We start from the raw sequence: 26,959 nt of genomic DNA on the forward strand, positions 1-26,959 counted from the left end.
TATGCTCCAATGGAGATCCCATACGCCTATGACGGCTCCACGACGGTTTTGTCACGTGCTTCTCGCAACAGTGCCTGGCACCCGCTGGCTCGGGCACAGAAGCAATCGGGTGGATCTGAGCTGGGACCTTGCGGTGCCCGGACCAAAGAGTTCTGCTTCGTGGCAGGCAGCTCCAGGGGCAGCACACGCTTGGGCCTCTTTCCCCAGACCCTGGCGGGAACCAGAAAACTTTCCTCAAGACACTTACAGGCCTTTTCAGCAGGCCATGCTGCCACCGGCTGGCACACCGGCCGGCACAGAGAACAACACGCTCGGCTACTTTACCCGGTGTTATCAAAAAGCAAACACCAGACTCTCCCTGGACGCCCCGGGTCGCACCCTGGGAGTAACACGATTTATTTCAGGAGACTCGGGCATCGGGGTTTCTCCCACTGCGCGCATCGCCCGCCCTCCCCGCCCGCTCCCAAGCGCTCTTCCGGGCCACTCCCCCGACGGAGCCCGCCCTCTGCTCTCTGACCCCTGGGGCAGGCCCGGTTCCCAGGGACAGGCCCCGCCCCCAAGATGGCGGCGCCCATGTGCCGCTGAGAACGGCAGCAGGCCCCACTACCCTTTCTCATTCCGAGAAGCTGAAGGCAGCGGAGAGCGCGGCTCCCGGGGATGGAGGGTGCGCGGCAGACGGCGCGGGAGACGGCGCCTCGGCCTCGGAGGCGGCGGGACCGGGGCCTCTGCGACCGTCCGCCGGCCCCTCGCCGCCCCCCGGCCTCTCGTGCGAGTCGTCCGGAAAACGGTCGCCCGCTCCGGTCCCTACATCGTGCCCCAGGCGAACCCCGTCGGAATCACTGGCCGCGACTCGCGCCATCTTGGCCATTGGCCGTGGAGGCCCCCGAAGCAGCTCGTGCGCGTGCGCCGCGCTCCGACCTCGGGCTGCGGGGCGCCGGGAGCGGAAGTGCTCCGCTGACCCGAGGGCGGCGCGAGGTCGCGCCGCTTGTTGTCATCCGACCTGGCTGTCGGGTTCTGGTAGCCAAGTACCGGGAGGCGGAGCAGGCACGGGCCGGAGGGCAGGTGGGGGTGATAGGTTCGCGCCCCTGCGACCTCGGGGCCCTGGGCTGAGTGTGGGCGACGGGCCGGGGGCGACAGCCAGTGATACTGTCATTGAGTCGGTGGGTCAGGTTCAGCGGCCGCTTGCTGAGTGTCTAGTACGTGCGAGGCGCCCTTGGGGTGCATGGTCATTCTCCCGAGGGCTGTGAGTAGGTACTACGATTGTCTTCATTATATCGCGAGAAAGCAACAACAGAAAGGCTCGTAGCCTGTCCAGAGTCACACGGCTAGAAAACCCCGGGAGATCCTTCTAGCACCTATGCGTTTCTAACGAACGTTCCCGAAATGTATCAACTTTGTGCTTGCTGTGTGCCTGCCCTGCTAGAACACAGCTCCGCCGGGTCGGGGAACTCTGATTACTTTGTTCACTGATGTACCTGCAACACGTTGGACAGGCCCACAGTAGGCACTCAACTTTTTCACTGAATGAATCAAAGCGACAGAGCGGGCAATCAGTTCGAGTCCACAGCTAGGACCCTTATGGGATGACGCAGTGCTTAGCTCCTTGTCTGGCGACAGTTAGGCTGCTACTAAGCGTTTACTCTTAACACTGAACCGAGGCCTTGCGGCTGCTTCCATAAAGTATTCCATCTGGGTTTTCCTCACTTTCACTGCCTCAGAGAGGTTGCTCACTGCATCTCCTGTGCGGTCATTGTTTCCAGGGTCAGGGCGCATCAGTGAGACCACTGCTCACCTCCTGCGGGCTCCGGCTCGGCCGCCCCTGGGCTTCCTAGTCTACAGAAGAGCCAGTCGAGGCCTCAGAAGGTGAGTTCCCTGGCTCAGGGACAGATGCGGTGCTGTGGCCATGGTCCCAACGGAGATGCGTTTGTCTCTGGATCCTTTGGTCCTGCGTCGTTAGGAACAAGAGAGCTCTTATCAGAGTCCTAGGAGGAGGAGCCTCAGCCCAGAGCCCAGGGCCCAGGGAGGAGGCTCACAGGACAGACCCAGAGCCCAAAGCTGAGGGAGGAGGTTCACAGGACAGACCCAGACCCTACGGCAGAGGGAAGAGGCTCACAGGACAGACTCAGAGCCCAGGGCCGAGAGGGGAGGCTCACAGGACAAGTGGGAATATTGCACTTCCAGGGTAAGGTGTTCTAATAGCTCATCTGTTTCTTTAAAAAGGTTAAAATAATTTTAGTTACATAAACACCGTATACTGGACTGTCTCAAATAGTGTAGGGAGCAGCAAAGAACATTTGTGTAGACAGTAGCAATGCACAGAGCCTGACACGGGGCTCGAACTCATGGACTGTGAGATCATGACCTGAGCCGAAGTGGGTCCCTTAACGGACTGAGCCACCCAGGTGCCCCTATCAGCCCCCTTTCTTTTTGTGATGTGTTTCCTGGTAAGTTTCAGAGACCAGTACATTTCACCCCTGAATACTTTCACAGGCATATCATTTAACTATGTTTGTGTTTAATGCTTAATAGGTATTTTAATAAAAAATAAATTCATACATAGCACCATCTGGTATTTGATTGTATGTCATCATGTTTAATATAATCCCTATATATATTTTTCATGCATTTTCATTATATATTTATGCTGATATGACACTTTTTTAAGTGATATTTATTGGGATATAATTTATATATCAAAAGTTCACCTTTCTAGGGGCACCTGGGTGGCTCAGTCGGTTGAGCGTCTGATTTCGGCTTAGGTCGTGATCTCGCGGTCTGTGAGTTCGAGCCCCGCGTCAGACTCTGTGCTGACAGCTCGGAGCCTGGAGCCTGTTTCGGATTCTGTGTCTCCCTCTCTCTCTGACCCTCCCCCGTTCATGCTCTATCTCAAGAATAAATGAACTGTTAAAAAAATTTTTTAAAAAAAGAAAAAGTTCACCTTTCTTCACTGTACGGTCCCATGGATTTGACGGAGATTGAGTCATGGAACCACCACCATCACCACGATATTAGACTTTTTCATCACTCCCCCCTCAAAACCATTGTTCCCTTTATTCTTAAACTACTCTTTCCACTCCCAGACTTGATCTTTTTTTTTTTTTTTATTGTACTTTAATTCTTTCTAGAAAGTCCTAGAAATGAATCTTTTAGTATATGGCCGAATGCAGCTCCCTTCTTTCGCTTAATGCTTTTTAATTTCATCCATGTTGTGGCACATTGTGTTATTTTGTCGCTTTCATAGCCAAGTAATGTTCCGGTTTGTTTATCTGTGGACCACCTAATGCCCACTGCAATTGTTTAAGGTTTCGCGTTATTCTTAAGGAAACTAGTGAACATCTTGTACAGATATTTATGTGGACATATGTTTTTCTGTTTCTTGGATAAATATCTGGAGTGGGGTTGCCTGGTCATATGGTAAGCATATGTTTCACTTAGAAGACATTTCCAGAGGGTTCTGCCAACTAGCTCTACCATTTGGTTTTCCCACCAACAACACACCTTTTGTGTAGGTGTGTAAAGGTATCTCACCGTGACTTGAATTTGCATTTTTGTAACGACTCTCGATGTTGAACATCTTGCCACGTGCTTGTCTCCGCCATCTGTTCATCTTTGGCGAGGTATCTGTTGTAATCTTTTGCCTTTTTTGTTTGTTATTAAGTTGCTATTTTTACAACCTTTTATATACACCTATATCTTTATATACATGCACACACATACAGTATCTGTTATCTTTATATATTGTAGTTGCAAGCTCTTTATCTTCTATGTGTTTTCCCAGTGTTTCCTCCCAAGTTGGGGCATGTTTTGTTCTTAACAGTGTCTTCTGAAGGAGACATCTTTATTTTTGATAAAGTGCAACTTAGCAAGTTTTTCTCTTGTGGTTGATGCTTTTGTGTTCTATTTGTCAAATTTCTTTCTACCCCAGGGTAAAAAAGATTTTTCTCATAATTTTTCTAACAGAAGATGACAGTTTGGTACTTGTAATTAAGCCTGTGGTGGATAATGAGTTAACTTTTTTTTTTTTTTAATTTTTTTTTTTATTTTTTATTTTTTAATATATGAAATTTACTGTCAAATTGGTTTCCATACAACACCCAGTGCTCATCCCAAAAGGTGCCCTCCTCAATACCCATCACCCACCCTGCCCTCCCTCCCACCCCCCATCAACCCTCAATTTGTTCTCAGTTTTTAACAGTATGAGTTAACTTTTATATCCGGTGTGAGGTAAGGGTCAACATTCTTTTATATTCTTATTTTTTGCATACTCCTTTCCATTCGATTCAGTAACATTTCTGAAAAGACTTCTTTCCCAGTTTCCCTAGCACCCTTCCTAAAAATGAGTTGAATACGTATGTATCAGTCTATCTGCATATTCCACATTGTGCTAATTACTGCAGCCTTATATTAAGTGCTCAAATCAGGTAGTGTGAGTCCTCCAGATTTGTTGTTTGTTTTCACAGTTGTTTTGGCAACTCTAGGTCCTTGCTCTTTTCATATAAATTTTATTTTTTTTAATGTTTATTTATTTATTTATTTTTATTTTTTTCAGTATATGAAATTTATCGTCAAATAGGTTTCCATACAACACCCAGTGCTCATCCCAAAAGGTGCCCTCCTCAATACCCATCACCCACCCTCCCCTCCCTCCCACCCCCCATCAACCCTTAGTTTGTTCTCAGTTTTTAAGAGTCTCTTATGCTTTGGCTCTCTCCCACTCTAACCTCTTTTTTGGTTTTTTTCCTTCCCCTCCCCCATGGGTTTCTGTTAAGTTTCTCAGGATCCACATAAGAGTGAAACCATATGGTATCTGTCTTTCTCGGTATGGCTTTTCTTTCACTTAGCGTAACACTCTCCAGTTCCATCCACGTTGCTACAAAGGGCCATATTTCATTCTTTCTCATTGCCACGTAGTACTCTATTGTGTATATAAACCACAATTTCTTTATCCATTCATCAGTTGATGGACATTTAGGCTCTTTCCATCATATAAATTTTAGAATTTGGTTGTCAATCTCTGTGAGGAAAAGCCTGCAGATTTGGAGATTGCATTGAGTCTGTGGATTATAGTTCTGCCAGCTGTATTGACTCTTCTGATTTATTAACATGGTAAAACTCTCCATTTACAGGTGTTCTTGAATTATCTCAGTAAGGTTTTACAGTTTTGAATGGACAGGCCTTTGCACATATTTTGTTATTCCTGTTGTATATTCCTACAGCATTAATGGTGGGAGTGTGTTGTATGTATTCATTTTTTTGCATTTCAGTTTTCTATATTGACTTTGTAGCCTAGGACCTTCCTAAGCATACATATTAGGGGCTAGTAGCTTTTTTGTTGAAAGTTTGGCATTTTCTACATAAACAATCCTATAGTTGTGAATAAAGACTATTTTATTTCTTCCTTTCTAATCTGGATGCCTTTATTCCTTTTTCTTGCCTTATTGTACTGGCTAAGATCTTTGGTACAATGTTGCCTATGTATAGGGAGAGTGACATCCTTGCCTTGCTCCTGACCTTGGGCCAAAATCATTCATTCTTTCACCGCTGGGTATAATTCAGCTTGTAGGGGTTTTCACAGATGCCAGGTAGCAGTTGAGGACATCTTCTAATACTGGTTTTGTGAGAGTTTTTATCATGACTGGGTACTAAATGTCGCAAATGCTTTTAGGGATTAACTAATATCACTCTTTTTTCTTAGTCTTACATTTTATGTAATTATGTATCTTGTCAGGTTTAGGCCTGTCATTTCATTATTTCTTTTCTTTTTGTCCTCTCTTTTTTGGTTCTTGTTGTCTTGCTTCCCCATTCCTCTCTGGAATATTTGTGTGGTTTTTTTTTTAAAGTTAAACTTCTAGGGGTGCCTAGGTGGCTCAGTCAGTTGAGCGTCTGACTTCGGCTCAGGTCATGATCTCGCGGTCTGTGAGTTCGAGCCCCGTGTCGGGCTGTGTGCAGACAGCTCAGAGCCTGGAGCCTGCTTCAGATTCTGTGTCTCCCTCTCTCTGCCCCTCCCCAGCTCGTACTCTGTCTCTCTCTGTCAAAAATAAATAAACATTAAAAAAAAATTTTTTTAATAAAAACAATAAAGTTAAACTTCTATTTTGAGATAACTGTAGATTCCCATGCACTTATAGGAAATAATACAGGAAGATTCCTGTACCCTCAGGCAGTATCCCCCACTGGTGCCATCTTGCAAAACTATAGTACAAAATACAACCAGGATATTGACATTAATGCAGGCAAGATACACAACATTTCTGTCACCATAAGGAATTTTATAGCCATATCCCTTCCTCCCACCCCTACCCTTACCCCCTCCTTAAGCCCTGGCAAGTACTAATTTGTTCCCCATTTTTGTAATTTTTTTCATTTCAAGAACATTAACAAATGGACTCATACAGTATGTAATCTTACAGGATCAATTCTTTTCACTCAGTATAATTCTCTGGAGATTTATCTGGGTTTTGTATTAGTAGTTTCTTCCTTTTTGTCACTGAGTTGTATTCCACTAAATGGATCAGTTTATCTAACTGTGTAACTGTTCTTTCCATTAGCAATATGCATTGCAGGTTCCTCCATATCTTTTTTTTTTAACGTTTATTCATTTTTTGAGAGACAGAGCACGAGTAGGGGAGGGGCAGAGAGGGAGACACAGAATCTGAAGCAGCCTCCAGGGTCCGAGCCGTCCGCACAGAGCCCGACGCGGGGCCCGAACTCACGAACTGTGAGATCATGACCTGAGCCGAAGTCGGCCGCTATTGAAGGGCATCCAGGCTGCTTCCAGTTTTGGACCACTGTGAATAAAGCTGCTATAAAGCTGTCATTTACACATGTAGGTTTTTCTGTGGACAGAAGTTTCAACTCATGGTTCCTTTCCTTTTGAGGTTTTTGTTTTGTTACATTTAGAGAGAGAGAGTACACACATGAGGAAGGGGCACAGGGAGAGGGAGAGAGAATCCCAAGCAGGCTCCGTGCTGCCAGTGCAGAGCCCAGTGCGGGGCTCAAACTCACGAACCATGAGATCGTGACCTGAGACAAAACCAAGAGTCTGATACTTAACCGACTGAGCTACGTGGGTGCCCCTCCTTTTGAGGTTTTTAATTTTTTTACTGTGAACTCATTTTCAGTGAGAGTTCTTTTCCATGGAAATTCTGTGTGCTCGTTATGATGGCATCCCTGCCGAACTGTTGGGCCCGTGCCACTGCTGGGGCCCAGTGGTTTCCCTAAGGCAGGACCAGCTGTCAGGAATTTTTCAACCTCTGGGTTTTGTACTCTGCTTCAGATGTCCGTGTGGAGTGCATGCCTGCCTGTGGCACAGGACTTGGGTTCTCATTTCCTGTAAGTGACTCCTGATTCTTACTGTTTTCATCAGCCAGGGGGTGACAGCTTTCTAGTTCCTGTTTTAAAAGCTGCAATGTCCTTTATGACTTCCGGCTTTAAGGCAGTATCTCGGTTCTAGTTCTTTGCCCGCCTGTGGCCTGGAATCCACTCCACTCGCGAATTAGAGCCTTAATCCCCCAACTGCAAAGCCATACGTCATCCGTTTCTGTTCACCCCTCACTTTAAATCACATAATAATATTCTTCATTGATCTTCAGCCTGTCTGTGTATTAAGTCTTTTAAATACTGGCCAGCATCTCATCGTATTTCCAGTCAGAGGAGGTGGCAGGGGGCGCAGGGAGAGCCCATTTACGTCAGCCCAAGTCCCGTTGATAGGAGTGCGCAGCAGGACATTTATGACTTAATTTTATCCCATAACATTATATAGAGTAGAAATGATGATTTATTGCATTTTTCCCCCTAGAACTCAGGCAAGTTGAAGACCAGCTAGACCACCCCAGGGAAAGCCAAGACCAACCTGTGTGGCAGACTGCATCCGCAGACAGGGAAGCACAGAAAGATCCAAGCGGCCAAGAATTCACAACATTCAGAAAAATCATTTATCCAAGCACAGACTTTGTTTCTATAAGACAAAGAGTCTCTAAATATTACTCGTGGGGAAGGTGTTCAAAGTGTAATTTAAACTTCTCTATGTAAGTAAAGACTCTTTAGTTTTTTTTTTTAATGTTTATTTTTGAGACAGACAGAGTGCAAGTGGGGGAGGGGCAGAGAGAGAGGGAGACACAGAATCTGAAACAGGCTCCAGGCTCTGAGCTGTCAACACAGAGCCTGATGTGGGGCTCAAACCCACAAACCGCGAGATCATGACCTGAGCCGAAGTCAGACACTTAAGCAACTGAGCCACCCAGGCGCCCCAAGGCTCTTTAGTTTTATAAAAATATTACATTAATGGATTTTTCTGCTTTTTGGCAACAATTTTAAGGAGGATAATGACAGTCCCACATCCCCCAACTAAACAGCTATCCTGATGTTTTATAGCTGAAGAAACCATCATAAGGAGTGTGTTTATTTTCTTAAAGTTTTGATTTATTCATTTTGAGAGAGAGAGAGAATCCCAAGTAGGCTCTGTGCTGTCAGTGCAGAGCCTGATGCGGATCTCGAACCTACGAACTGCAAGATCGTGACTTGAGCTGAAACCAAGAGTCAGACGCTCAACGACTGAGCCGTCCAGGTGCCCCAGGACTGTGTTTAGGACTCAGAGATAGTAAGTGACATAGCGAGCATTAGCCATCTCCTCTAACTGACATTCAGTGCCCTTCATCCCTCCAGACCTCACCCAGTGGAAGCAAGGTGAGGACATCCTGCGTGGTTATTTACTATCTCCGTTTTGTGCTGGGTTGAAACGTTTAGGAGAAAGCAAAAAGCAGACTCGCATTCCCACGTATACTACAGTTGGTCTTGCCAGGCCAGCAGTCTTGCTGGAACGGCTAGGGGGGAGGGAGGGGAAACTGCAAAGAAAAATGCCTTTGGGCAATCGCAGAGCCGTGGTAACAACGAGGACTCGAGGAATGAAAATTCTAGAGAGTGAAGTGCCTTTTCCAGGTGAGCGGATGATCGCTGTCCGTTATCTGGAGGCATCTGCTGAATCTGGGGGCAAGCGGAGGATGGGGCTCGGCCCGGGGTTAAGGACTTTCAGGAGGGGCGGGTAGAGATCCAGAAGAGCTTGTAGAGGTTATATAGGGCCAACTGGGAAACGAAAAGAGCTCCAGGAGCATGACTGCCTTTGTCCAGGGGGTGCTTGCCGAGTTTGTGATGGTGCAGGAGGTTAGCGGGCCCAGGCCAGAAACACAACGTGAGCCCTCTTGTGTCGCGTGCTTTGCAAACAGTCTGGACAGAGCACGAGGTCCGCACGATCGTGGAGGAGGAGGCTGAAGAGCTCAGCTCAGTACCTATGAAGGGGGAACTAAATCTCCAGAAGTCTCACGTCTGAGGAGACAGAGAGCCAACAGGCTCTCTTGGGCAGAAGCGCAGCAGGGACAGCCTGAGGAACGGTGCTGGGGAGAGCTAGGTTATCTTCACCCAGCAGTCTGACCCTGCTCTATCGGAGGTGATCGGTCCCAGGCCTCGTCTGCTGAATGAGGAAAAGGCAAACCCAGGCACCTGTAACCTCCACGGTTTTTTAACATACGCCGTCTGATACAGAAGCTTACTAGACATGAGAAAAGGCAGAGAGATGCGGTTGTTGGGACAAAATGAACAATTGTGGTAGGCATGCTTCTAAGGATGACGCCCACGGACTCTCTTCCTTTTATAATCCGTGCCCCCCCCCCCCCAGCCCTTTGACTGGGTGAAACGTGTGAATATAATGATAGCTGTGGTTACGCTATATTCTATGCCCAAAGGGGGATTATCTGGGTAGCCCTCAGCTTTTTTTTTTGTATTTTTTTTAAAGTTTATTTACTTTTGAGAGAGAAAGCGAGCGAGCAGGGGAGGAGCAGAGAGGGACAGAGAGGATACCAAGCAGGCTGTGTACTGTCCGTGCAGAGACCGACACGGGGCTCAAACTCACGAACCGTGAGATCGTGACTTGAGCCGAAACCGAGAGCCAGGACTTAACCGACCGAGCCACCCAGGTGCCCTGCCTCATCTTTTCATAGGAGCTTTTTAAAGGCCGTTTTGTCCAGCTGGGTGGCAAAAGAGGAAGTCAGAGATTCGAAGGTGTGGAAGGGATCCAACACGAGAGGGATTCTCTGTTGCTGATGTGGGGAAGGATCCGTGAGCCTCATCCAGGATCTGAGAGCGGCAGCCAGCCAGAAAATGAGGACCTCAGTCCTTCGGCCACAGGAACTGAATTCGGCCAATGACCTGAATGAACTTAGAAGTAGATGCTTCCCCACAGCCTCCAGCTAAGACCCAGCCCAGACTATACCTTGATTCCCACTTTGTGAGACAGAGAGTAGCCAAGCCCGCCAGGATTTCTGACCTACAGAACTATGTAAACGGGTGGTGTTCTAAGCCACTGTTTGTGGGAATTTGTTTCAGCTGCAGTAGAGAACTAACACAAAAAAACCCACACGAGTTTGATGCTGGAATCCACAAAAGGCACTTTTCAGTATCCATTAATATAACAGAAATAAAGGAAAAGACAAACGGGGTGAAAGTTGCTGGAATCTCTAAAAATGGGTAAAATATGTATGCTATAACTGAAAACAAATACAGTAACCAAGAACTCCTTGTGTATGGGTTTTAACAGTGGATTAGACATAGCAGAAGACGGGATTCGTGACTTTGAGGACAACAAGCTTGTCCCAAAGCGAGGGGGCGAAATGCAGAACACCAGAAGCAAACTTCGAGAGGCATTTGGGAAACAGCCAAAAGGTAAATAAAGCACGTATGTTGAAAGAGATCTAAGCCAGGGAGCCAAGAAGCTCTGCGAATCCCAAGCAGGAGTGATAAACTCCTACCATTCCATTTCCAGCCGTGATGGAGGAGCCAGGACTAAACTTCTCCCCCCCCCCACAGTAAACAACTAGATGGCACCGATACGGTCCATGAGGTTAGCAGTGTTCATACAGTGGACAGAGGCCATGCGGGATTGTGAAGCTGAGAGTGCAAAGGTAAATGAGGTGGGCCCCTCACTCTGGCTCTCTGCTGGGAGGCACTTAGCAAGATGTGATGTAGGGAGGGGGGGATCCCAAGAAGAGTTCAGCGGTTCATGGGGTGGAGAAAGAGATCAGTGCTCAGGACAGCCGAGGCTACTAGAAATGTCAGGGCACAGTACTACAAAGGAAGGCGTTCTCGACAAGACAGAGCGACAGAAACGGGGAGGCCCCCCTCCCCGAGAAGAATTCACCCAAATCTGCAGGGGTTGCAGAAAAAGCCTGGCAAGGATTTGGTGCGTGTTTTGGCTTGGCTTCTGGCCTCAAGAGGCTATTAAAAGTTCAGTCTAGGAAATCCTTATGAAAAGTTCCAACAAAGCAGATTTATTTTTTTCTTTTATTTCTTTTTTTTTTCTAGAGCGTGAGCAGCGGAGGGACAGAGAGCATCTTAAGCAGGTTCCACTCTCAGCGCAGAGACCAACCTGGAGCCTGACCCAGGGCTCAACCCCGCGACCCTGGGACCATGAGCTGAGACGAAACCAAGAGTCGGACTCTCAACCGACTGAGCCACCCAGGTGCCCACCAACAAAGCAGATTTAAAAGAACCTATATGGCCAGTCACTGTTCTTGCTGAGCTTATGTAAATAATTAGGCCAAGTTGTTAAAACTGGACTTAGTTTGGGGCACCTGGGTGGCTCAGTCATTTGAGTGTCCCGACTCTTGATTTCGGCTCAGGTCACAATCTCATGGTTGGGGAGTTAGAGCCCTGCGTCGGGCTCTGTGCTGACCGTGTGGAGCCTGCTTGAGATTCTCTGTCTCCCTCATTCTCTCTCATAAAATAAATAAACAAAAATAAAACTAGACTTATTTAAAAAAAATTTTTTTAACGTTTATTTATTTTTGAGACAGAGACAGAGCATGAACGGGGGAGGGTCAGAGAGAGGGAGACACAGAATCTGAAACAGGCTCCAGGCTCTGAGTGGTCAGCACAGAGCCCGACGCGGGGCTCAAACTCACGGACTGTGAGATTGTGACCTGAGCCGAAGTTGGCCGCTTAACCGACTGAGCCACCCAGGCGCCCCCAGACTTATTTTACAAACAAATGGTAACTTGCCTATCTTTGGCAAAAATTAGGGCGCTTATAGAAGAAAAACATGTTTCAATGACCTACCTGAGTAACTGTTAGGGTCTAATACTGTTTATTATAAACTGGACTAGAGCCTGATTTCTTCTGGTGCCTGACTACAACTCTCCAAACGCACATTTCTTTAATTTGGATTCACTTGAAGACTAAAGCTGCCCCTTTTTCCTGAAGCCCTGCAAACTAAGTACGAACGACATGATGTAAACTTCCAAGAAATCACCACCACAGCTCACGTGGAGGCAGTGTTCATGCCCGTTGCTGTGTGAGCCATTCAAAGATGTCGAGATATTTGAACTGCAAACCAGGAGGGCCCGTCGGACTGCCACCACTGCCCCTGCTGTATCTGAAGGAGCTTCGAGCCCGACATCTCGAAATCTTCTCTACTGGCCATCCTCAGGACTCAGAGACTGATTTATATTACGATCTAATCATCGGCCATGGGTGGTTCTTTGGTTTCCATAGAAGGGCCTCGTGTTTGGGGCGCCTGGGTGGCTCAGTTGGTGGAATAGGTCACTCTTGATTTCGGGGTTATGGGTTCAAGCCCCAAGCCTGGTGTACAGATTATTTAAAAATTTTCCAAAAAATAAAAAGACACCTACAAAAACCCACAGCCAACATCACACTAAATGGCAAAAGCCTAAACACACCCTCGAGCTCATTAAGTTTTCCTTGTCTATACAGACTCTGCTGATAAGCCTGGCATCTCCAGGAATAAAACTGATGGGCAGTCAGTAGGGCAGCTGTTCAACAGGATGATCAGAAAAGGGCAACATTCAAAGAGCAGGAGTCTGGGGGCAATTGCTTCATCAAACAGTAAGGGTCCCAGGGTGCCTGGGTGGCTCAGTCGGTTGAGCGTCTGACTTCTGCTCAGGTCATGATCTCACGGTTTATGAGTTCGGGCCCCGTGTCGGGCTCTGCGCTGACAGCTCAGAGCCTGGAGCCTGCTTCCGATTCTGTGTCTCCTTCTCTCTCTCTTGGCCCTTCCCCTGCTCTCTCTCTCTCTCTCAAAAATAAATAAACATTAACAAAAAAAATTAAAAACAAAAGTAAGGGTCCCTTGCTCAGTTCCCAGATCTGAGCCAAATTTTAGATCTGGAACCAATGGTCTGGAGAGGAGCCCATGACCCTCAAAGGAAGGATCCTACAGCATTGTAGCAGGGGTAGATTATAATGCTTATCCTAGCCCCCCGCCCCCATTCCTGAACCTATGGCCATTTATTGGGGCGACCGCGCACTGACCAGATGTTTTTAGGACTATTAGACATGGCTTTTTGGGTTCACTTTAATACCCGGACACTCCAAGCATCATCATGGCCCTCCGATTAGAGGGGGTGCGGGGGCTGAGTCCCGGCTAAGTCTGACTCACAGCGGCCCACTGCACCTTGGTCATTGGATGAATGTCCCTGTTGGGTCCCTGGCCTGTGCGGTAAGATCCTGCACTCCTATTGGTCCTCATCATAGTTCTGTTTAACCCGTCATCCTGGCCCTTGCAGAAACCAGCTGGAACAGGGGGATGATGAGGTTAAACTGCCGCAAGCTCAACCACACAAAATTCCACTTCACAAAAGGAGGTCACGTAGTCCACACCTAGAGATGCTTCCCCGGCCCGTGCACCAGGTGACAGAAGGCTGCCAGCCTTGAGCGGGGCCCAGGGCAGGAAAGCGCAGGCTGTAGCGCAAGCAGCCTTGTCGCTTGGACCATATGAGGTGGCTGACCCTATGGTTGTCATGAGCGTCAGTGGTGGGAAAGGCTGCCCCGGGAGAATCAGGTCCCTGTGAGTCTGGTGCGAGGCCATGGGATCTGCAGTTGAGAATACCACTTTGGAGAAACCACTGCTGGGCCCTGGTAGGGACCAGAAACGCCATTTCATCACACTGCTCCAGACCATTTACTGAATGACACAAAACTGCCGAGTGCTAGTGTGGAGCAAGGGTATACTTGGAAATGGGTCTGGTCTACCATGGGCACGGTCCCTTGGGCTAGATGACCTAGCTTGTCCTACTGAGCTCGACAAGGTAAGAAATGGCTGTGGCAGATAAGAAATGATGGATGGAGCGTCTGGAAGGGCCCTGCATACGAGTCACAGTACCGTCCGTGAGCATTTGGGAGCATAGCAATACCACCTTCTGCAGATAACTATTCTTTGGAGAAGTTTCTAGCCTGCTACTGGCACTCCTCCCTCTGCTGTGAGCCACCCCCCTCAAAGTACTTCCAAGGCACCTAAGGTGCTTTTAAGATGAATTCTAATACCAGAGGGGGAAAAAAATCCATACATTAAATGGTAGGTTTGTGACTCTGGAAAAACAGAAGGCAATTGGAAACTCCAGGAAAATAAAGTACCAGGCAAAAAAGCAAATGACTGTTGGAAACAATTTGCATTTTCTGACGAATTTCCTCATTTTATGTTTTCTTGTTCATATTATGCACTTAAAGACCATGACTTGTATCTCCTATGTCTGAATTGCCTGTGGGTCTGCTTCTACTGTTCACTTTTTTTCTTAACTTGACTCAGGGTGCGCCCGGCAATTTTTAAGATCATGTATTTATTTTGAGAGACAGAGTGAGCGGGGGAGGGGCAGAGAGAGAGGGAGAGAGAGAATCCCAAGCAGGCTCTGTGCGGAGCCCAACACGGGACTCGAACCCACGAACGGGAGATCATGACGTGAGCCGAAACCCAGGGTTGGAAACTTAACCGACTGAGCCACCCAGGCGCCCCAGCAATTTCTGACTGAATACCACAATGCGTGAGAAATTGTAGAAACTCTAGATGAGCTTTAGTTCCTGACAGGCTAATTATATAAATGACCTTAATTCAGTTAGGTGGTGAGCTAACTCAAGTTGGGGCATCAATCTTTTAAAGATCCGGTCTATAGCCACTTCCTCCTAATTCCTAAAGTCCTTCAGAGATTCCAGCTGAGAGTCTTGTGGTATTTTCCAGGGCCCTTCATCACTGCTGGGATCCGAACTCCAAGTGTGGTCACCTTGGCACAAAATTCTCCTGAAAGCTCTCCTTGGTACCTCAGGCACTTGGCTGTTCCCCATCTCTGAATTTGTCTCATGCCATTTACCAGTGACCCCCCTTGTGGGGAAAAGCTCAGTTTATCTCTCGTCACTTGCCTCCAAGATTTTGCCACTCAAGTCCTACTGTCTTAGCTCAGGGTGCCCTCAGGTCCTAGAAGCCAGCTGCAGTTTTTTGGCACATGAGCGTTTTCAACATGGCTGCTTACTTCATCAGACCAGCAAGGAAAGGCTCTGTCCAATCTACGAAGATGGCAGTCTTATAGGGCATACTCACAGGAGCGACATCACATCACTTTTGCCATAATCTAGTGTTTAGAAGCAAGTCTCAGTTCTGCCCACACTCGAGGGGGGAAGGTTACATAGGGCACAATTCACTGGGGTCACCTGGCACGTGCCTGATACAACTGCTGATAAAAGGACCAGTTGAGGGAAGACGAGCATTCGAGCAGCATTCACGGATAGCACAGTGAAAAGAGCTTTATATTTGGTGTCGGAAGTCAGTTTCGTCTCCTTACTTGTGGTACTTTTGACCATTCGCGACATCTCTTCACATCTGCAAATCTGTTAGCTGGTAACTTACGTCACAGGATTTGGTGAACTATGATGGTACTTTTATTTTTATTTTAAAAAAATTACATACAAGGGCACCTGGGTGGCTCAGTCGGTTAAGCATCCGACTTCAGCTCAGGTCATGATCTCACGGTTTTTGAGTTCGAGCCCTGCATCGGGCTCTGTGCTGATAGCTCAGAGCCTGGAGCCTGCTTCGGATTCTAGGGCTCCCTCTCTCTCTGCCCCTCACCCACTAGTGCTCTCTCTCAAAAATAAATATACATTAAAAAAATGGAAAATAAAAAATCACACACAGATATTAAAAACAAGGGATACCCATTCTCGACACACAAAACATATTCTCAAAACCAAAGACAAAGCTGAATGGGAAAACGGATGTGAAGACAGAAGCAAGTATGCACAGAATTATTTTAATCAACTTATTTTATTGGTGGTTTCTGGAAACTATATTCAAAACATTTAAAAATCTATGATCTCAACACCCAAATGACAATTTGCTTAATAATTTGGTATATTTCGTTCCTAGATTTTTGTTCTACATGTCTACCTACTTACAACTAAATAGCAATAAATATAATACAAATATATATGTACATATGTGCATATAATTTTACTTAGCATAAAATTGCTATAGTTCTACCACCCAGAGTCACTGATACAATAGTATTTGTACAATATGTATTTGTTTGCAATGTAAATCATATGGTATAGTTTTATAATCTGTTTTTTTCACAATAGATTACCATGAACATTTCCCCAAATCCTCAAACATAAGATCACTTAAAAAAAATTTTTTTTTAATGTTCATTTGAGAGAGAGAGAAAGAGAAGAGAAGAGTGGGGGAGGGGCAGAGAGAGAGGGGGACACAGAATCCGAAGCAGGCTCCAGGCTCCGAGCTGTCAGCCCAGAGCCCGACGCGGGGCTGGGACCCACGAACCGAGAGATCACGACCTCAGCGGAAGTCGGATGTTTAACCGACTGAGCCAGCCAGGAGCCCCAAGCAAAGATAATTCTTAATTGTCCACATTATCCCACCTTAACGATATATCGAATTTTAATCACTTACCTATTATGGGATATTCAATTTCTGATTTGTTTCACAATTTAAATAATATTGCTGTCACAGGAGATGCTCTGACAATTAAAAATCTTTTATTGCCTCACCATAAAGTGACTACTCTTTCTTACAAGGCAAAGAATGTTAAGTTGTAAGCACTGTTTCCAAGCAAGGTGTGCCTTTTCTGTAAGGGATTTGCATTTTTGCACTGAAGATGATGGGTAACATGTGTGAGATCTCTTTGAGCCCCTTTGTCACAGGGACCCTGATGACTCATCTCCCATTCTACTTAAGGGAGCAATTTTTCTAGTTGTTTAAGAAATAATAGGGGGTGGGGTGCCTGGGTGGCTCAGTCAGTTAAGCGTCCAACTCTTGATTTCAGCTCAGGTCATGATCTCACCCCTGAGACCGAGCCCCGTGTTGGGCTCTGCGCTGACAGTGTGGAGCCTGCTTGGGATTCTGTTTCCCCCTCTGTCCCTCCCCCACGTGCCCGTATGCATGTGCCCTCTCTCTCAAAAATAAATAAACATTAAAAATAATAACAGGGCTGGGGCGCCTGGGTGGCTCAGTCAGTTAAGCGTCCGACTTCGGCCCAGGTCACGATCTCGCGGTTCGTGGGTTCGAGCCCCGCAGCGGGCTCTGTGCTGACAGCTCGGAGCCTGGAGCCGGCTTCCGATTCTGTGTCTCCTTCCCTCTACCCCTCCCCCACTCACTCGTGCTGTCTCTCAAAAAATCAACATTAAAAATAAAAAAATAATAATAATAACGGGGAGTCTGCCCCAGCTGGGATTAACAGTTTATGCTCTATACTGTTCTTTCAAAAGTGTGTTCTATTCCAGGGCGAACCTCACTTTCTTCTATTTGACTCCTTGTTAGCAGCCTCTGCACCTTTCCCACAGAATGTTACAGAATATGGAACACATTTCTCTCCTAATTGCTGACATAGTTTTCTAAACTCATTCGACTCTTAGTTTTTCCTCAGCATAAAGACTCTGTTAGGCGATAACATTTACATTCTTTCTCAAGGTTGTCTCACATCAATACACTCATAATTCTGCCACTGTTGAATTCCCTGATATACAATTCACTCGTAAGACCTTCTGGGTGAAAAACTGGTCGCATTTATTACGTGCTTCTGGAATTATATTTTTGAACCTTCTATTACATTAAAGGAACATTAATATCTGAAGAGTTTCTGACATTCTTGACATTGCTAAGATTACTCCCCAGGATGAACTGATCTATAATGAGGTATAATAGGGAAATTCTCCCACGTTCAAGTATATTAATAGGTTTTATCTCCTGTATGACTTCTCTGATGTTTAATCAGAGTTGACTTCCCACTGAAGGCTTTTCCACAGTCTCTGCATTCATAGGGTTTTTCTCCCGTGTGAGTTCTGTGATGTACAATGAGAGTTGATTTCACACTGAAAGCTTTCCCACATTCACTACATTCGTAGGGTTTTTCTCCTGTGTGAATTCTCTGATGTTTAATGAGAGTTGACTTCCTACTGAATGCTTTCCCACAGTTGCTGCATTCGTAGGGTCTCTCTCCCGTATGAATTCTCTCATGTTTTATCAGTGGTGACTTTTCGCTGAAGGCTTTCCCACATTCGCCGCATTTGTAGGGTTTCTCTCCTGTATGAGTTCTGTGATGTACAACAAGGGTTGACTTTTCGCCAAAGGCTTTCCCGCATCTTCTGCACTCATAAGGCTTCTCTCCTGTATGAGTTCTTTGATGGACAGAGAGGTGTGATTTTCCACTGAAAGTCTTCCCACATATGCCGCATTCGTAAGGCTTCTCTCCGGTGTGAGTTCTCTGATGGACAGAGAGGTGGGACTTCCCCCTGAAGCTTTTTCCACATCTACCGCACTCGTAAGCTTTCTCTTTTATAGGAGATCTCTGGTGTTTAATGGGGTTGGGTTTCTCATCAGAGGGTTTCCCATGTTTATTACAGTTAGGTTTCTCACCCGTGTGAGTCCTCGGGTACATAAGGCCGGATTTACCACAGTGGACTCCTTCATAAAATGCTTGTCTAATGTGTGTTTTTTCATGTCTAGTAAGGTGATAGGAACTCTTAAAGGCTTTTGCACATTCACCACATACAAATGGTTTCTCTGCTGTATGAGTTCGCGTATGTTTCATCAGCGTTGACTTCTGGATAAAGGTTTTCCCACATTCGCTGCACTCATAGGGCTTCTCCCCTGTGTGAGTTCTCTGGTGTGCAATGAGGGTTGACTTCTGGCTGAAGGCTCTTGTACATTCGCTGCACTCATAGGGCTTCTCTCCCGTGTGAATTCTCTGGTGCACGACAAGGTTGGCTTTCTGGATAAACACTTTCCCGCATTCAGAACACTCAAAGAGTTTCTCCCTGGTTTGACTTCTTGGAGGTTTATCGAGGGCTTCCTTATGGTGGAGGGTTTTTCCACGTTGATGAGGCTCAAAGAATTTCTCTCCAGGCTGCGCTGGATAAAGATTAGGGTGGAAGCACGACTTCCAATGTGCCTTACGCTCATCACCTTTCTTTCTTACAGAACTTCTGCTTTGACAGAGAAAGTTTAAATTATGTTTTGAACATCTTCCCGATGAATAATATCTAGGGAGTCTTTGTCTTATAGAAACAAAGTCTGTGCCCGGATAAATGATTGTCCTGAATGTTGTCAATTCCTGGCCACTTTGGTCCTTCTGTGTTTCCTGGTCTACGAATGCAGTCGGCCACAGACATTGGTCTTGGCTTTCCTTGTGGTTGTCCATCTGGTCATGCACTTGCCAGGATTCTGGGAAAAAAAGGCAAGGAACTCATTGGACTTGTAATGGGGTAAATCTGGAGCTGAGGTGGATGGGCTGTGTCCATGCCCCACGAGCACCGCCTCCCCTCTCACTGTGAACATGAAGAACTATGCTGGCCCGTGTTGAACAAAAATAATTGAATCCACAGTCAGGCTCAAAACCAAGAAACTGGGTGTCAAAAGTGAAGTGGAAATTTAAAGTGACGGGGTGACCAGAAACGGAAGCTTCGGGATTTGCAGTGGTAATCCAGACCAAAGGGCAAAAATCTTCAGGAAACTGGTATAGGTAATTCCCGCTTACAGCTAGAATCGCAAGGGCCTTCCATGTTTGTCAAAGAGAAGCCAGGAAAACTCCCCACTGGACGAGGAAATTGGAAAGAAAGATGTTATAAAGCAAAAGCCTAGTTGTGCGACTCAATCCAAAACGATGAGTACAGAGTCCACAAGCTGACAAATTAACATGAAAAACTGGTCCTGCTATTACTAGGTTCCTAGATATGGCAAACCCCAAAAGATATATCTTAGGATTTTATAGCTTAGGACTCACACAACTTCTGTGGAAAGCCAATTCTCACTGAAGAATTCACAGTAAAATAATTTAAACCTCCCAAGGAAATGAACCATCTTGATACTCCCGGTGTCAGCAGATAATCCCATTTCCTAGAACTGTAGCTAACAGAACACTCTAGACTTTAAAATAAATATATTTCAAATATTCAAAGAAATAAGGTAAGAGCTATACTATCGGAAGGGGAAAGGAACATTTGAGAAAAGGAACAAATATAAATATAAAAGAATATATAGGCATTATTAAAGCTCTAAATAGAGAAGTTGAACAGACTAGTCACAGATAAAAACCAACTTAATGAATCAGATGACATCTTGGGAAATCACCCTGATTGCAGCATGAAGAGCTAACAAAATGGAAATATGGTAAGACAAATAGAAAAATGGTGAGTTCCAACACAGATTTAATAGAAAATCCAAATGGAAACGGTAGAAAGGGACAGGAGCAGGGCACCCGGGTGGCTCAGTCGGTTAAGCGTCCGACTTTGGCTCAGGTCATGATCTCATGTTTCATGAGTTGGAGCCCCGCATCAGGCTCTGTGCTGACGGCTCGGAGCCTGGAGCCTGCTTCGGATCCTGTGTCTCCCTCTTTCTTTGCCCCACCCCCACATGCGCTCTCTCAAAAATGAATATACATTAAAAAAAAATTTTTTTTAAGACAGGGACAGGGGCAATATGCCAGGAAAAGGGAAAACAGAGCAGCCCTGAGGCTGCTAGGCTTAGAAAGGCTGGCTTGCAAGGTTCGGCCCTGCAGTTTGGGAAACTGGGAGTTCAGCAATGTCTCCACCATCCCCTAACTGATAAGGCTGCTTGTACAAACAATGTGATTTATGCTGAACATTTCCCTTCCTTCTGTGTGCCTGAAATTCTGGTATGTGCAAGGCAGGGCAACTGAGGGTGCTGAGTTTCTACTGGGCCTCCCCGGGCACACATTGCTGCATTTTTTTCCGCTGGGACAAGTGTGCCCCGGGTGACCCTAGATGGGAGGGAGAGAGCATAAGGCATCCTGTACATGGATTCATCCAGACTCTGCTAGTGTCTTCCCCCCCTTATGACCTAGTGGTATATGTTTACTACATCGCTGTAATAGATCGGAGCTGTAGATACAACTATATGCTGAGTCCCATGGATCCTTCTCGAAAATCACTAAATATGGTACTGGTGTTGGGGACCCCTGATCTAGGCAATATCTGAAGAGACAATGACTGGTAGTTTTCTAGAAGGGAAGAAAGGCATGCATCCTACCACTGAATGTCCAGAGTCCTGAGTGTGGTAAATAAAAGCAGATCGGTACCTGGACACAGTTTAGTGCCACCACAAGACTTGAGAGTCAGAAAGTAAGTAGTGAAAGCTACCATGGAGAAATTTTTAAAATCACCTATAAAGAAACAATTAGAGGGGCTCCTGGGGGGCTCAGTCGGTTAAATGTCCGACTTCAGCTTAGGTCGTGATCTCACGGCTTGTGGGTTCGGGCCTCGCATCGGGCTCTATGCTGACAGCTCAGCGCCTGGAGCCTGCTCGGGATTCTGTGTCTCCCTCTCTCTGCCCCTTCCCTGCTGTGTCTCAAAATAAGCAAATAAACTTTAAGAAGAAAAAAGAAACAATTAGAGCAAACCCAGACTTGATCAGCAATAAAAGAAGCCAAAAGATTAAAGAATATACTCAAAGTCCTGAGAGAAGCCTGACGTCATCTTAGAACTCTATCCCCAGATAAATTATCACAAAGAAAAATGACAAAATGAAGATGTTTTTAGACAAGAAAAGGCATGGAATTTGCCACACACAAAGCCTGGCTGAGAATAATGCTTGGTGCTTGAATTTTTCAGGAGGAAAATACCAAAGGGGGTGGAGGTAAAAAAAAAAAAAATGTAGTAAAGGCAGGAAAAAAGAGGTAAAGAAAAAGCAGGATATATAGAAAGTACAATAAAAGCAGAAATACTATCATAGTAATAGCACAATAAATTTATATTAACCCCATTTGTTAAAGGTCAACCATATTAAATTTTATTTTTAAAAATCAGCTTTATGGGGGCGCCTGGGTGGCTCAGTTAAGCATCTGACTCCAGATTTCCACTCAGGTCACGATCCCGTGGTTCATGAGTTTGAGCCCTGAGTCGGGCTGGGAGCTGACAGTGCAAAGCCTGCTGGGGATTCTCCCTCTTGCCCTCTCTCTCTGCCCCTCCCCCACTCAACTCTCTCTCAAAATAAAAATGAAAATCACCTTTATATTTTCAAAAGACAATTAGAGCAAAATGAGAGAGGAACTCTGAAAATAAAATTATGGAAAGACATGTACCTGGTCCTGAATAACCAAAAAAATAGCTGGTAAAACAATGCTTATGTCCTATAAAACATAAAATGACCTTGATGCCAAAAGAAAATAAGGACAGAATATGAGAATATTCTAAAGCACTTTCATTTAAATAGATTCAAGACTCGGGGCGCCTGGGTGACTCAGTCAGTTAAGCATCGGACTTCGGCTCGGGTCATGATCTTGTGGTTCGTGAGATCGAGCCCTGCGTCGGGCTCTGTGCTGACAGCTCAGAGCCTGGATGGAGCATGCTTTATGATTCTGTGTCTCCCTCTCTTTCTGCCCTGCTCCCCCTTCTCACTCTCAAAAATAAATTTAAAAAAAAAACATTAAATTTTTTTAAAATTAAAAAACAATAGATGCAAGACTTTTTTTTTTTTAGAAAGATTTTATTTGTAAGTAATCTCTAAACCCAACATGGGGCTCAAATCTACAACCCTGAGATTAAAGGTCAAATGCTCCACCAACTGGGCCAGACGGGTGCTCCAAATAGACGAAAAACTCTTTTTTTCAAGTTTATTTATTCTGAGAGAGAGAAAGAGCGAGAGCACACTACAGCAAGCAAGGGAGGGAGGGAGGGAGGGAGAGAGAGAGAGAGAGAGAGAGAGAGAGAGAGAGAGAATCCCAAGCAGGCTCTGTGCCGTCAGCACAGAGCCCGATGTGGGGCTGGACCTCATGAACTGTGAGATCATGACCTGAGCCAAAGTGAGACACTTAACCCACTGAGCCACCCAGGCGCCCCTACGTGCAAAACTCTTAAATATACAAAGGAAACTGATTCTATTTATGGGAGAAAAAAGGTAAATAATATCCAATAATGTTGACAATGTACGTACCCTACTGTGTATTCCATTTGTGGCTATAACACAGAGAAAATCCTACAAGTGTGAGCCAGGATACATGTACAAGAATGGCAACAAATACAGGAAATAAATTCCCAGTAACAGAGGTATGGGTTGATGGACTGCAATACTCCAACGCTGGAATGCTATACCAGCATTGAAAATGAATGAACTAAATGTAATACACCAGCTCAAAGGGCAACGCTGAATACAGAAAGAAAGTTTTGGAAAGAACCCTAAAGTTCAAGTGCACTAAGCTGGTAGATTTCCAAAAGGAACACCATACAGATTACAGATGCAAATAGATGTAGTCCAAGTATAAAAACATGGATGAGAAGGGTACTCACCAAATTCATGGTACTGTTTGCCCGGGGAGTGAACGAGAGAAGCGGGACTCGGGACAGGAAAAGGACACCTTTATTTGTAAAGCTCTATTTCTTTTATTAAAAAAAAAAAAACCCACCACCACCAAGTATCAAAATACTGACATTTGCTAATTCTGGGAGGTAAGCACAAAGGTATGTTACAATGATGATTTTCTGTACTTCTCTTCAGTTTTAAGAGAAATGCACTAAGGCAAGACTTCTGGAAAGGGGGAGTGAGGATCTCAGTAAATCTTTCCCCCCCATGAAAGCAACGAAAATACTGGCAAAATTATCAAAATCTATCCTTTGAGGAGTTAGGAAATTAACCAAAGGCATACAACAAATTAAGAAGCATTTATTCAGGGCCACTGGGTGGCTCAGTCAGGTGAGCGTCTGACTCTTGATTTCGCTCAGATCACGATCTCACAGTTGGTGAGTTCGGGGCCCGCGTCGGGCTCCATGCCGACAGTGTGGAGCCTGCTTGGGGTTTTCTCTCTCTCTCTTAAATAAACATTTTTTAAAAATTTAAAAAGAAGCATTTATTCAAGAAGAACCAGTGAACCTCAGTGAGAACAGCCCAATCTGTGGTGTTTCAGTTGGTGCCACTCACCTCTTCTCCCTGTACCCCAAACTGCTGGCTCCCCAACTCTGCCCCGTAAGCAGTGAAAACTGGCAGCCTCACAGCAGCCTGGGGGGCTGACCTGTTTTGGATCTCCACCGAAAGCTCCATCTGCTGTCACTGTGTGACCTAACTTGGAGCTCAGCTCTAAGAAAGAAAGTTTACAATATGGTAACTCAAATCCACGTGAAGAAATAAAGAGCATCAGTAAAGAGAGCATGCAGGGAAATGCTAACACAGCAAGCCTGGCTCCTGGCTGAAGTCTGGAAAGTCAGTTTCTAGAATGTTCCCTACACTGAGAAGACTATCTTGCCTGCTTGGGGCACTGAACACCTGTTGTTCTTCTGGGAGTCCAGATGTCCGGCCATTAGGGGCTGATGATTTTGTGGCCTGAGGTGCCTATTGTTATAGGGTCAACTTGGAATCTTCGACAAAGTGAAAAGGGCTTTTTAAAAAAAAAACAAAAAAACGAAAAACTTGCTTGCCACTTGGACTTGAAATGTGGCTGTCAGTCTCTGCAGCATCTTGGCTCTGTACGAGAAAGGAGCAACTATCCCTGTGGGGATTGATCTCCTACCCAAGTGCCCAGGAATACTGGTGAAAATGATCCCGTATCAAGGCACATGGAGAAACGTCACCGAACATGAGATAAACGGGCGGGGGTGGATCTTATAAGCTTACAGACAGAAAAAAAAATTGATACCAGGTATCAATAATAGGGGCACCTGGGTGGCTCAGTCAGTTAAGCATCTGACCTCAGCTCAGGTCACGATCTCAGGGTCTGTGAGTTCCAGCCCCGCGTCGGGCTCTGTGCTGACAGCTCGGAGCCTGGAACCTGCTTCGGATTCTGTGTCTCCCTCTCTCTCTGCCCCTCCTCCGCTCACGCTCTGTCTCTCTCAAATAAGTAAATGTTAAAAAACAATAATAATAATAATCAGAATAGATTCAGAGTTCTCAAAAGGAACATTGAAAATCAGAAGACAATGGTGCAATGCCTTCAGAAGTCTAAGGGAAAGAAACGTCCATCCTAGAACTCTACCCCAAGCTCAACTCTCCACCTAGGACGAGGATAACCAACACTTCCAGATATTCAACAACCTCAACAAATGTACCTCCCATGGACCTACGTTCTTTCTGAGTCGAGTCCTGGAAGACGGTGCTCCAATGAACCATGGAAGAGGGCGTGGCATAAAGCAAATGGGGACTCCAACAAAGCAGAAAGTGGAGGGAGCCCCCAGAATGATGGTGAAGGATGTGAGGGCAGCCACGCGAGCAGCGATGAGGATAATCCACCCAGGAGGGAGAGGGTCAGATGGCTCCAGACAAGCTCAGGGGTTATGACATTGATTGGAACACCTGCTAGCTCTGGAAAGCATCCGGAGCCACTCTAGATGGCTGGTTATGGAGTGTTCAAGTTGAGCTGGCAGGAAGTACGTACAGAAAGAAGCAAAGCAAAGAAATAAAGCAAATATTAACCAAAGGAAGCAAAGAGTTACGCGGGAGAACTAAACTAATCACAGGTTACCGCACGGCTCAGCTGCGTACGATGTTTACACAGCCATAACGTTGTAGACAGAAGTACTGTCGGGAACCACATCTCTGGTAGAATCATACTGGGAACACCGGGGAACAAAACGTCTTGGTGTGAGGATGTGTGTGAGAGGCAGGAGAAATGAAGTGAGCTAAATCTCAATCTTCCGTAGCTGAAAATTCTACATAATTATCGTGAGATACATATAAATTATAAGGAATAGTGATACAAAAGACACCTGCTATCCACCACTCACTAAAAAACAAATTATCGTGGGGTGCCTGGCTGGCTCAATGAAAGGAGCATGTGACTCTTGATCTCAGGGTCATGAGTTCAAGCCCCACGTTGGGTGTGGAGCCTACTTAAAAAAAAAAAAAAGAAAAGAAAAAGAAAAACAGGGGCACCCAGGTAGTTCAGTCACTTAGGTATCTGATTCTTGATTTTGGCTCAGGTCATGATCTCATGGTCGTGGGACTGAGCCTCACATAGAGCTCCAAGCTGGGCCCGGAGCCTACTTAAGAGTCTTTCTCTCCCTCTGCCCCTCTCCCACTTGAGTGCACGTACACGCACTCTCTGAAAAAAAAAACACCCAAAAAACAAATTATCATTACCTTTGAAGTTCATGTGCCCATTTCATTTTCTTTCTTCTCAGATAATCACTATCCTGCATTTTATGTTTATAATGACTTTGACTTTCTTTATAGCTTTACCACACTTCTCTCATTCTTTAAACCTCAGCCATGATCTACTTTGGTAAAAATGAAACCTATTTTTCTTTTAATCGAAAAAGAATACTGCCTTAGGTCAGTAAATCTGAAATCTCAGATGAAACACAACTGTCTAGAAAAATGACCAGAATTGACAGAGGATACAGGAGACAGGAATAAATCAGTAATTATTTTGAAAATCATAAAATTCACCCTGTAATCAAAAGTCTTGCCCTAAAAAAGGGCATCCTACCCAGAAGTTTTTTTAACATTTGTTTATTTTTGAGACAGAGAGAGAGAGAGCATGAACAGGGGAGGGTCAGAGAAAGAGGGAGACACAGAATCCGAAACAGGCTCCAGGCTCTGAGCTGTCAGCACAGAGCCCGATGCGGGGCTCGAACCCACGGACCGCGAGATCATGACCTGAGCCGAAGTCGGACGCTTAACCGACTGAGACACCCAGGCGCCCCTGGAAGTTTTCATAGATGATTGCCATCAACT

General features: G+C 45.7%; 1 protein-coding gene and 1 long non-coding RNA gene across 3 annotated transcripts in view; one reads left to right on the forward strand and one right to left on the reverse strand.

The window, feature by feature from the left end:
- The first annotated feature begins 1,068 nt into the window (after nt 1-1,068).
- LOC125932151 (uncharacterized) lies at nt 1,069-13,982 on the forward strand. Its single transcript, XR_007460543.1, has 3 exons — nt 1,069-1,863; nt 7,277-7,332; nt 7,799-13,982. It is a non-coding gene; the product is annotated as an uncharacterized LOC125932151 (long non-coding RNA).
- A 2,017-nt stretch (nt 13,983-15,999) lies between these two features.
- The window catches only part of ZNF674 (zinc finger protein 674), a 37,129-nt gene continuing 26,169 nt past the window's right edge, over nt 16,000-26,959 (reverse strand). For both annotated transcript variants that reach the window (XM_049644589.1, XM_049644590.1), the window contains exon 5: nt 16,000-19,504. In XM_049644589.1, coding sequence (XP_049500546.1) covers nt 18,012-19,504 — 1,493 coding nt within the window. In that variant the 3' untranslated portion in view covers nt 16,000-18,011. The remainder of the gene's footprint in view (nt 19,505-26,959) is intronic.

The sequence above is a fragment of the Panthera uncia genome, chromosome X (genome assembly GCF_023721935.1).
Source record: "Panthera uncia isolate 11264 chromosome X, Puncia_PCG_1.0, whole genome shotgun sequence".
Lineage (NCBI taxonomy): Eukaryota > Metazoa > Chordata > Mammalia > Carnivora > Felidae > Panthera > Panthera uncia.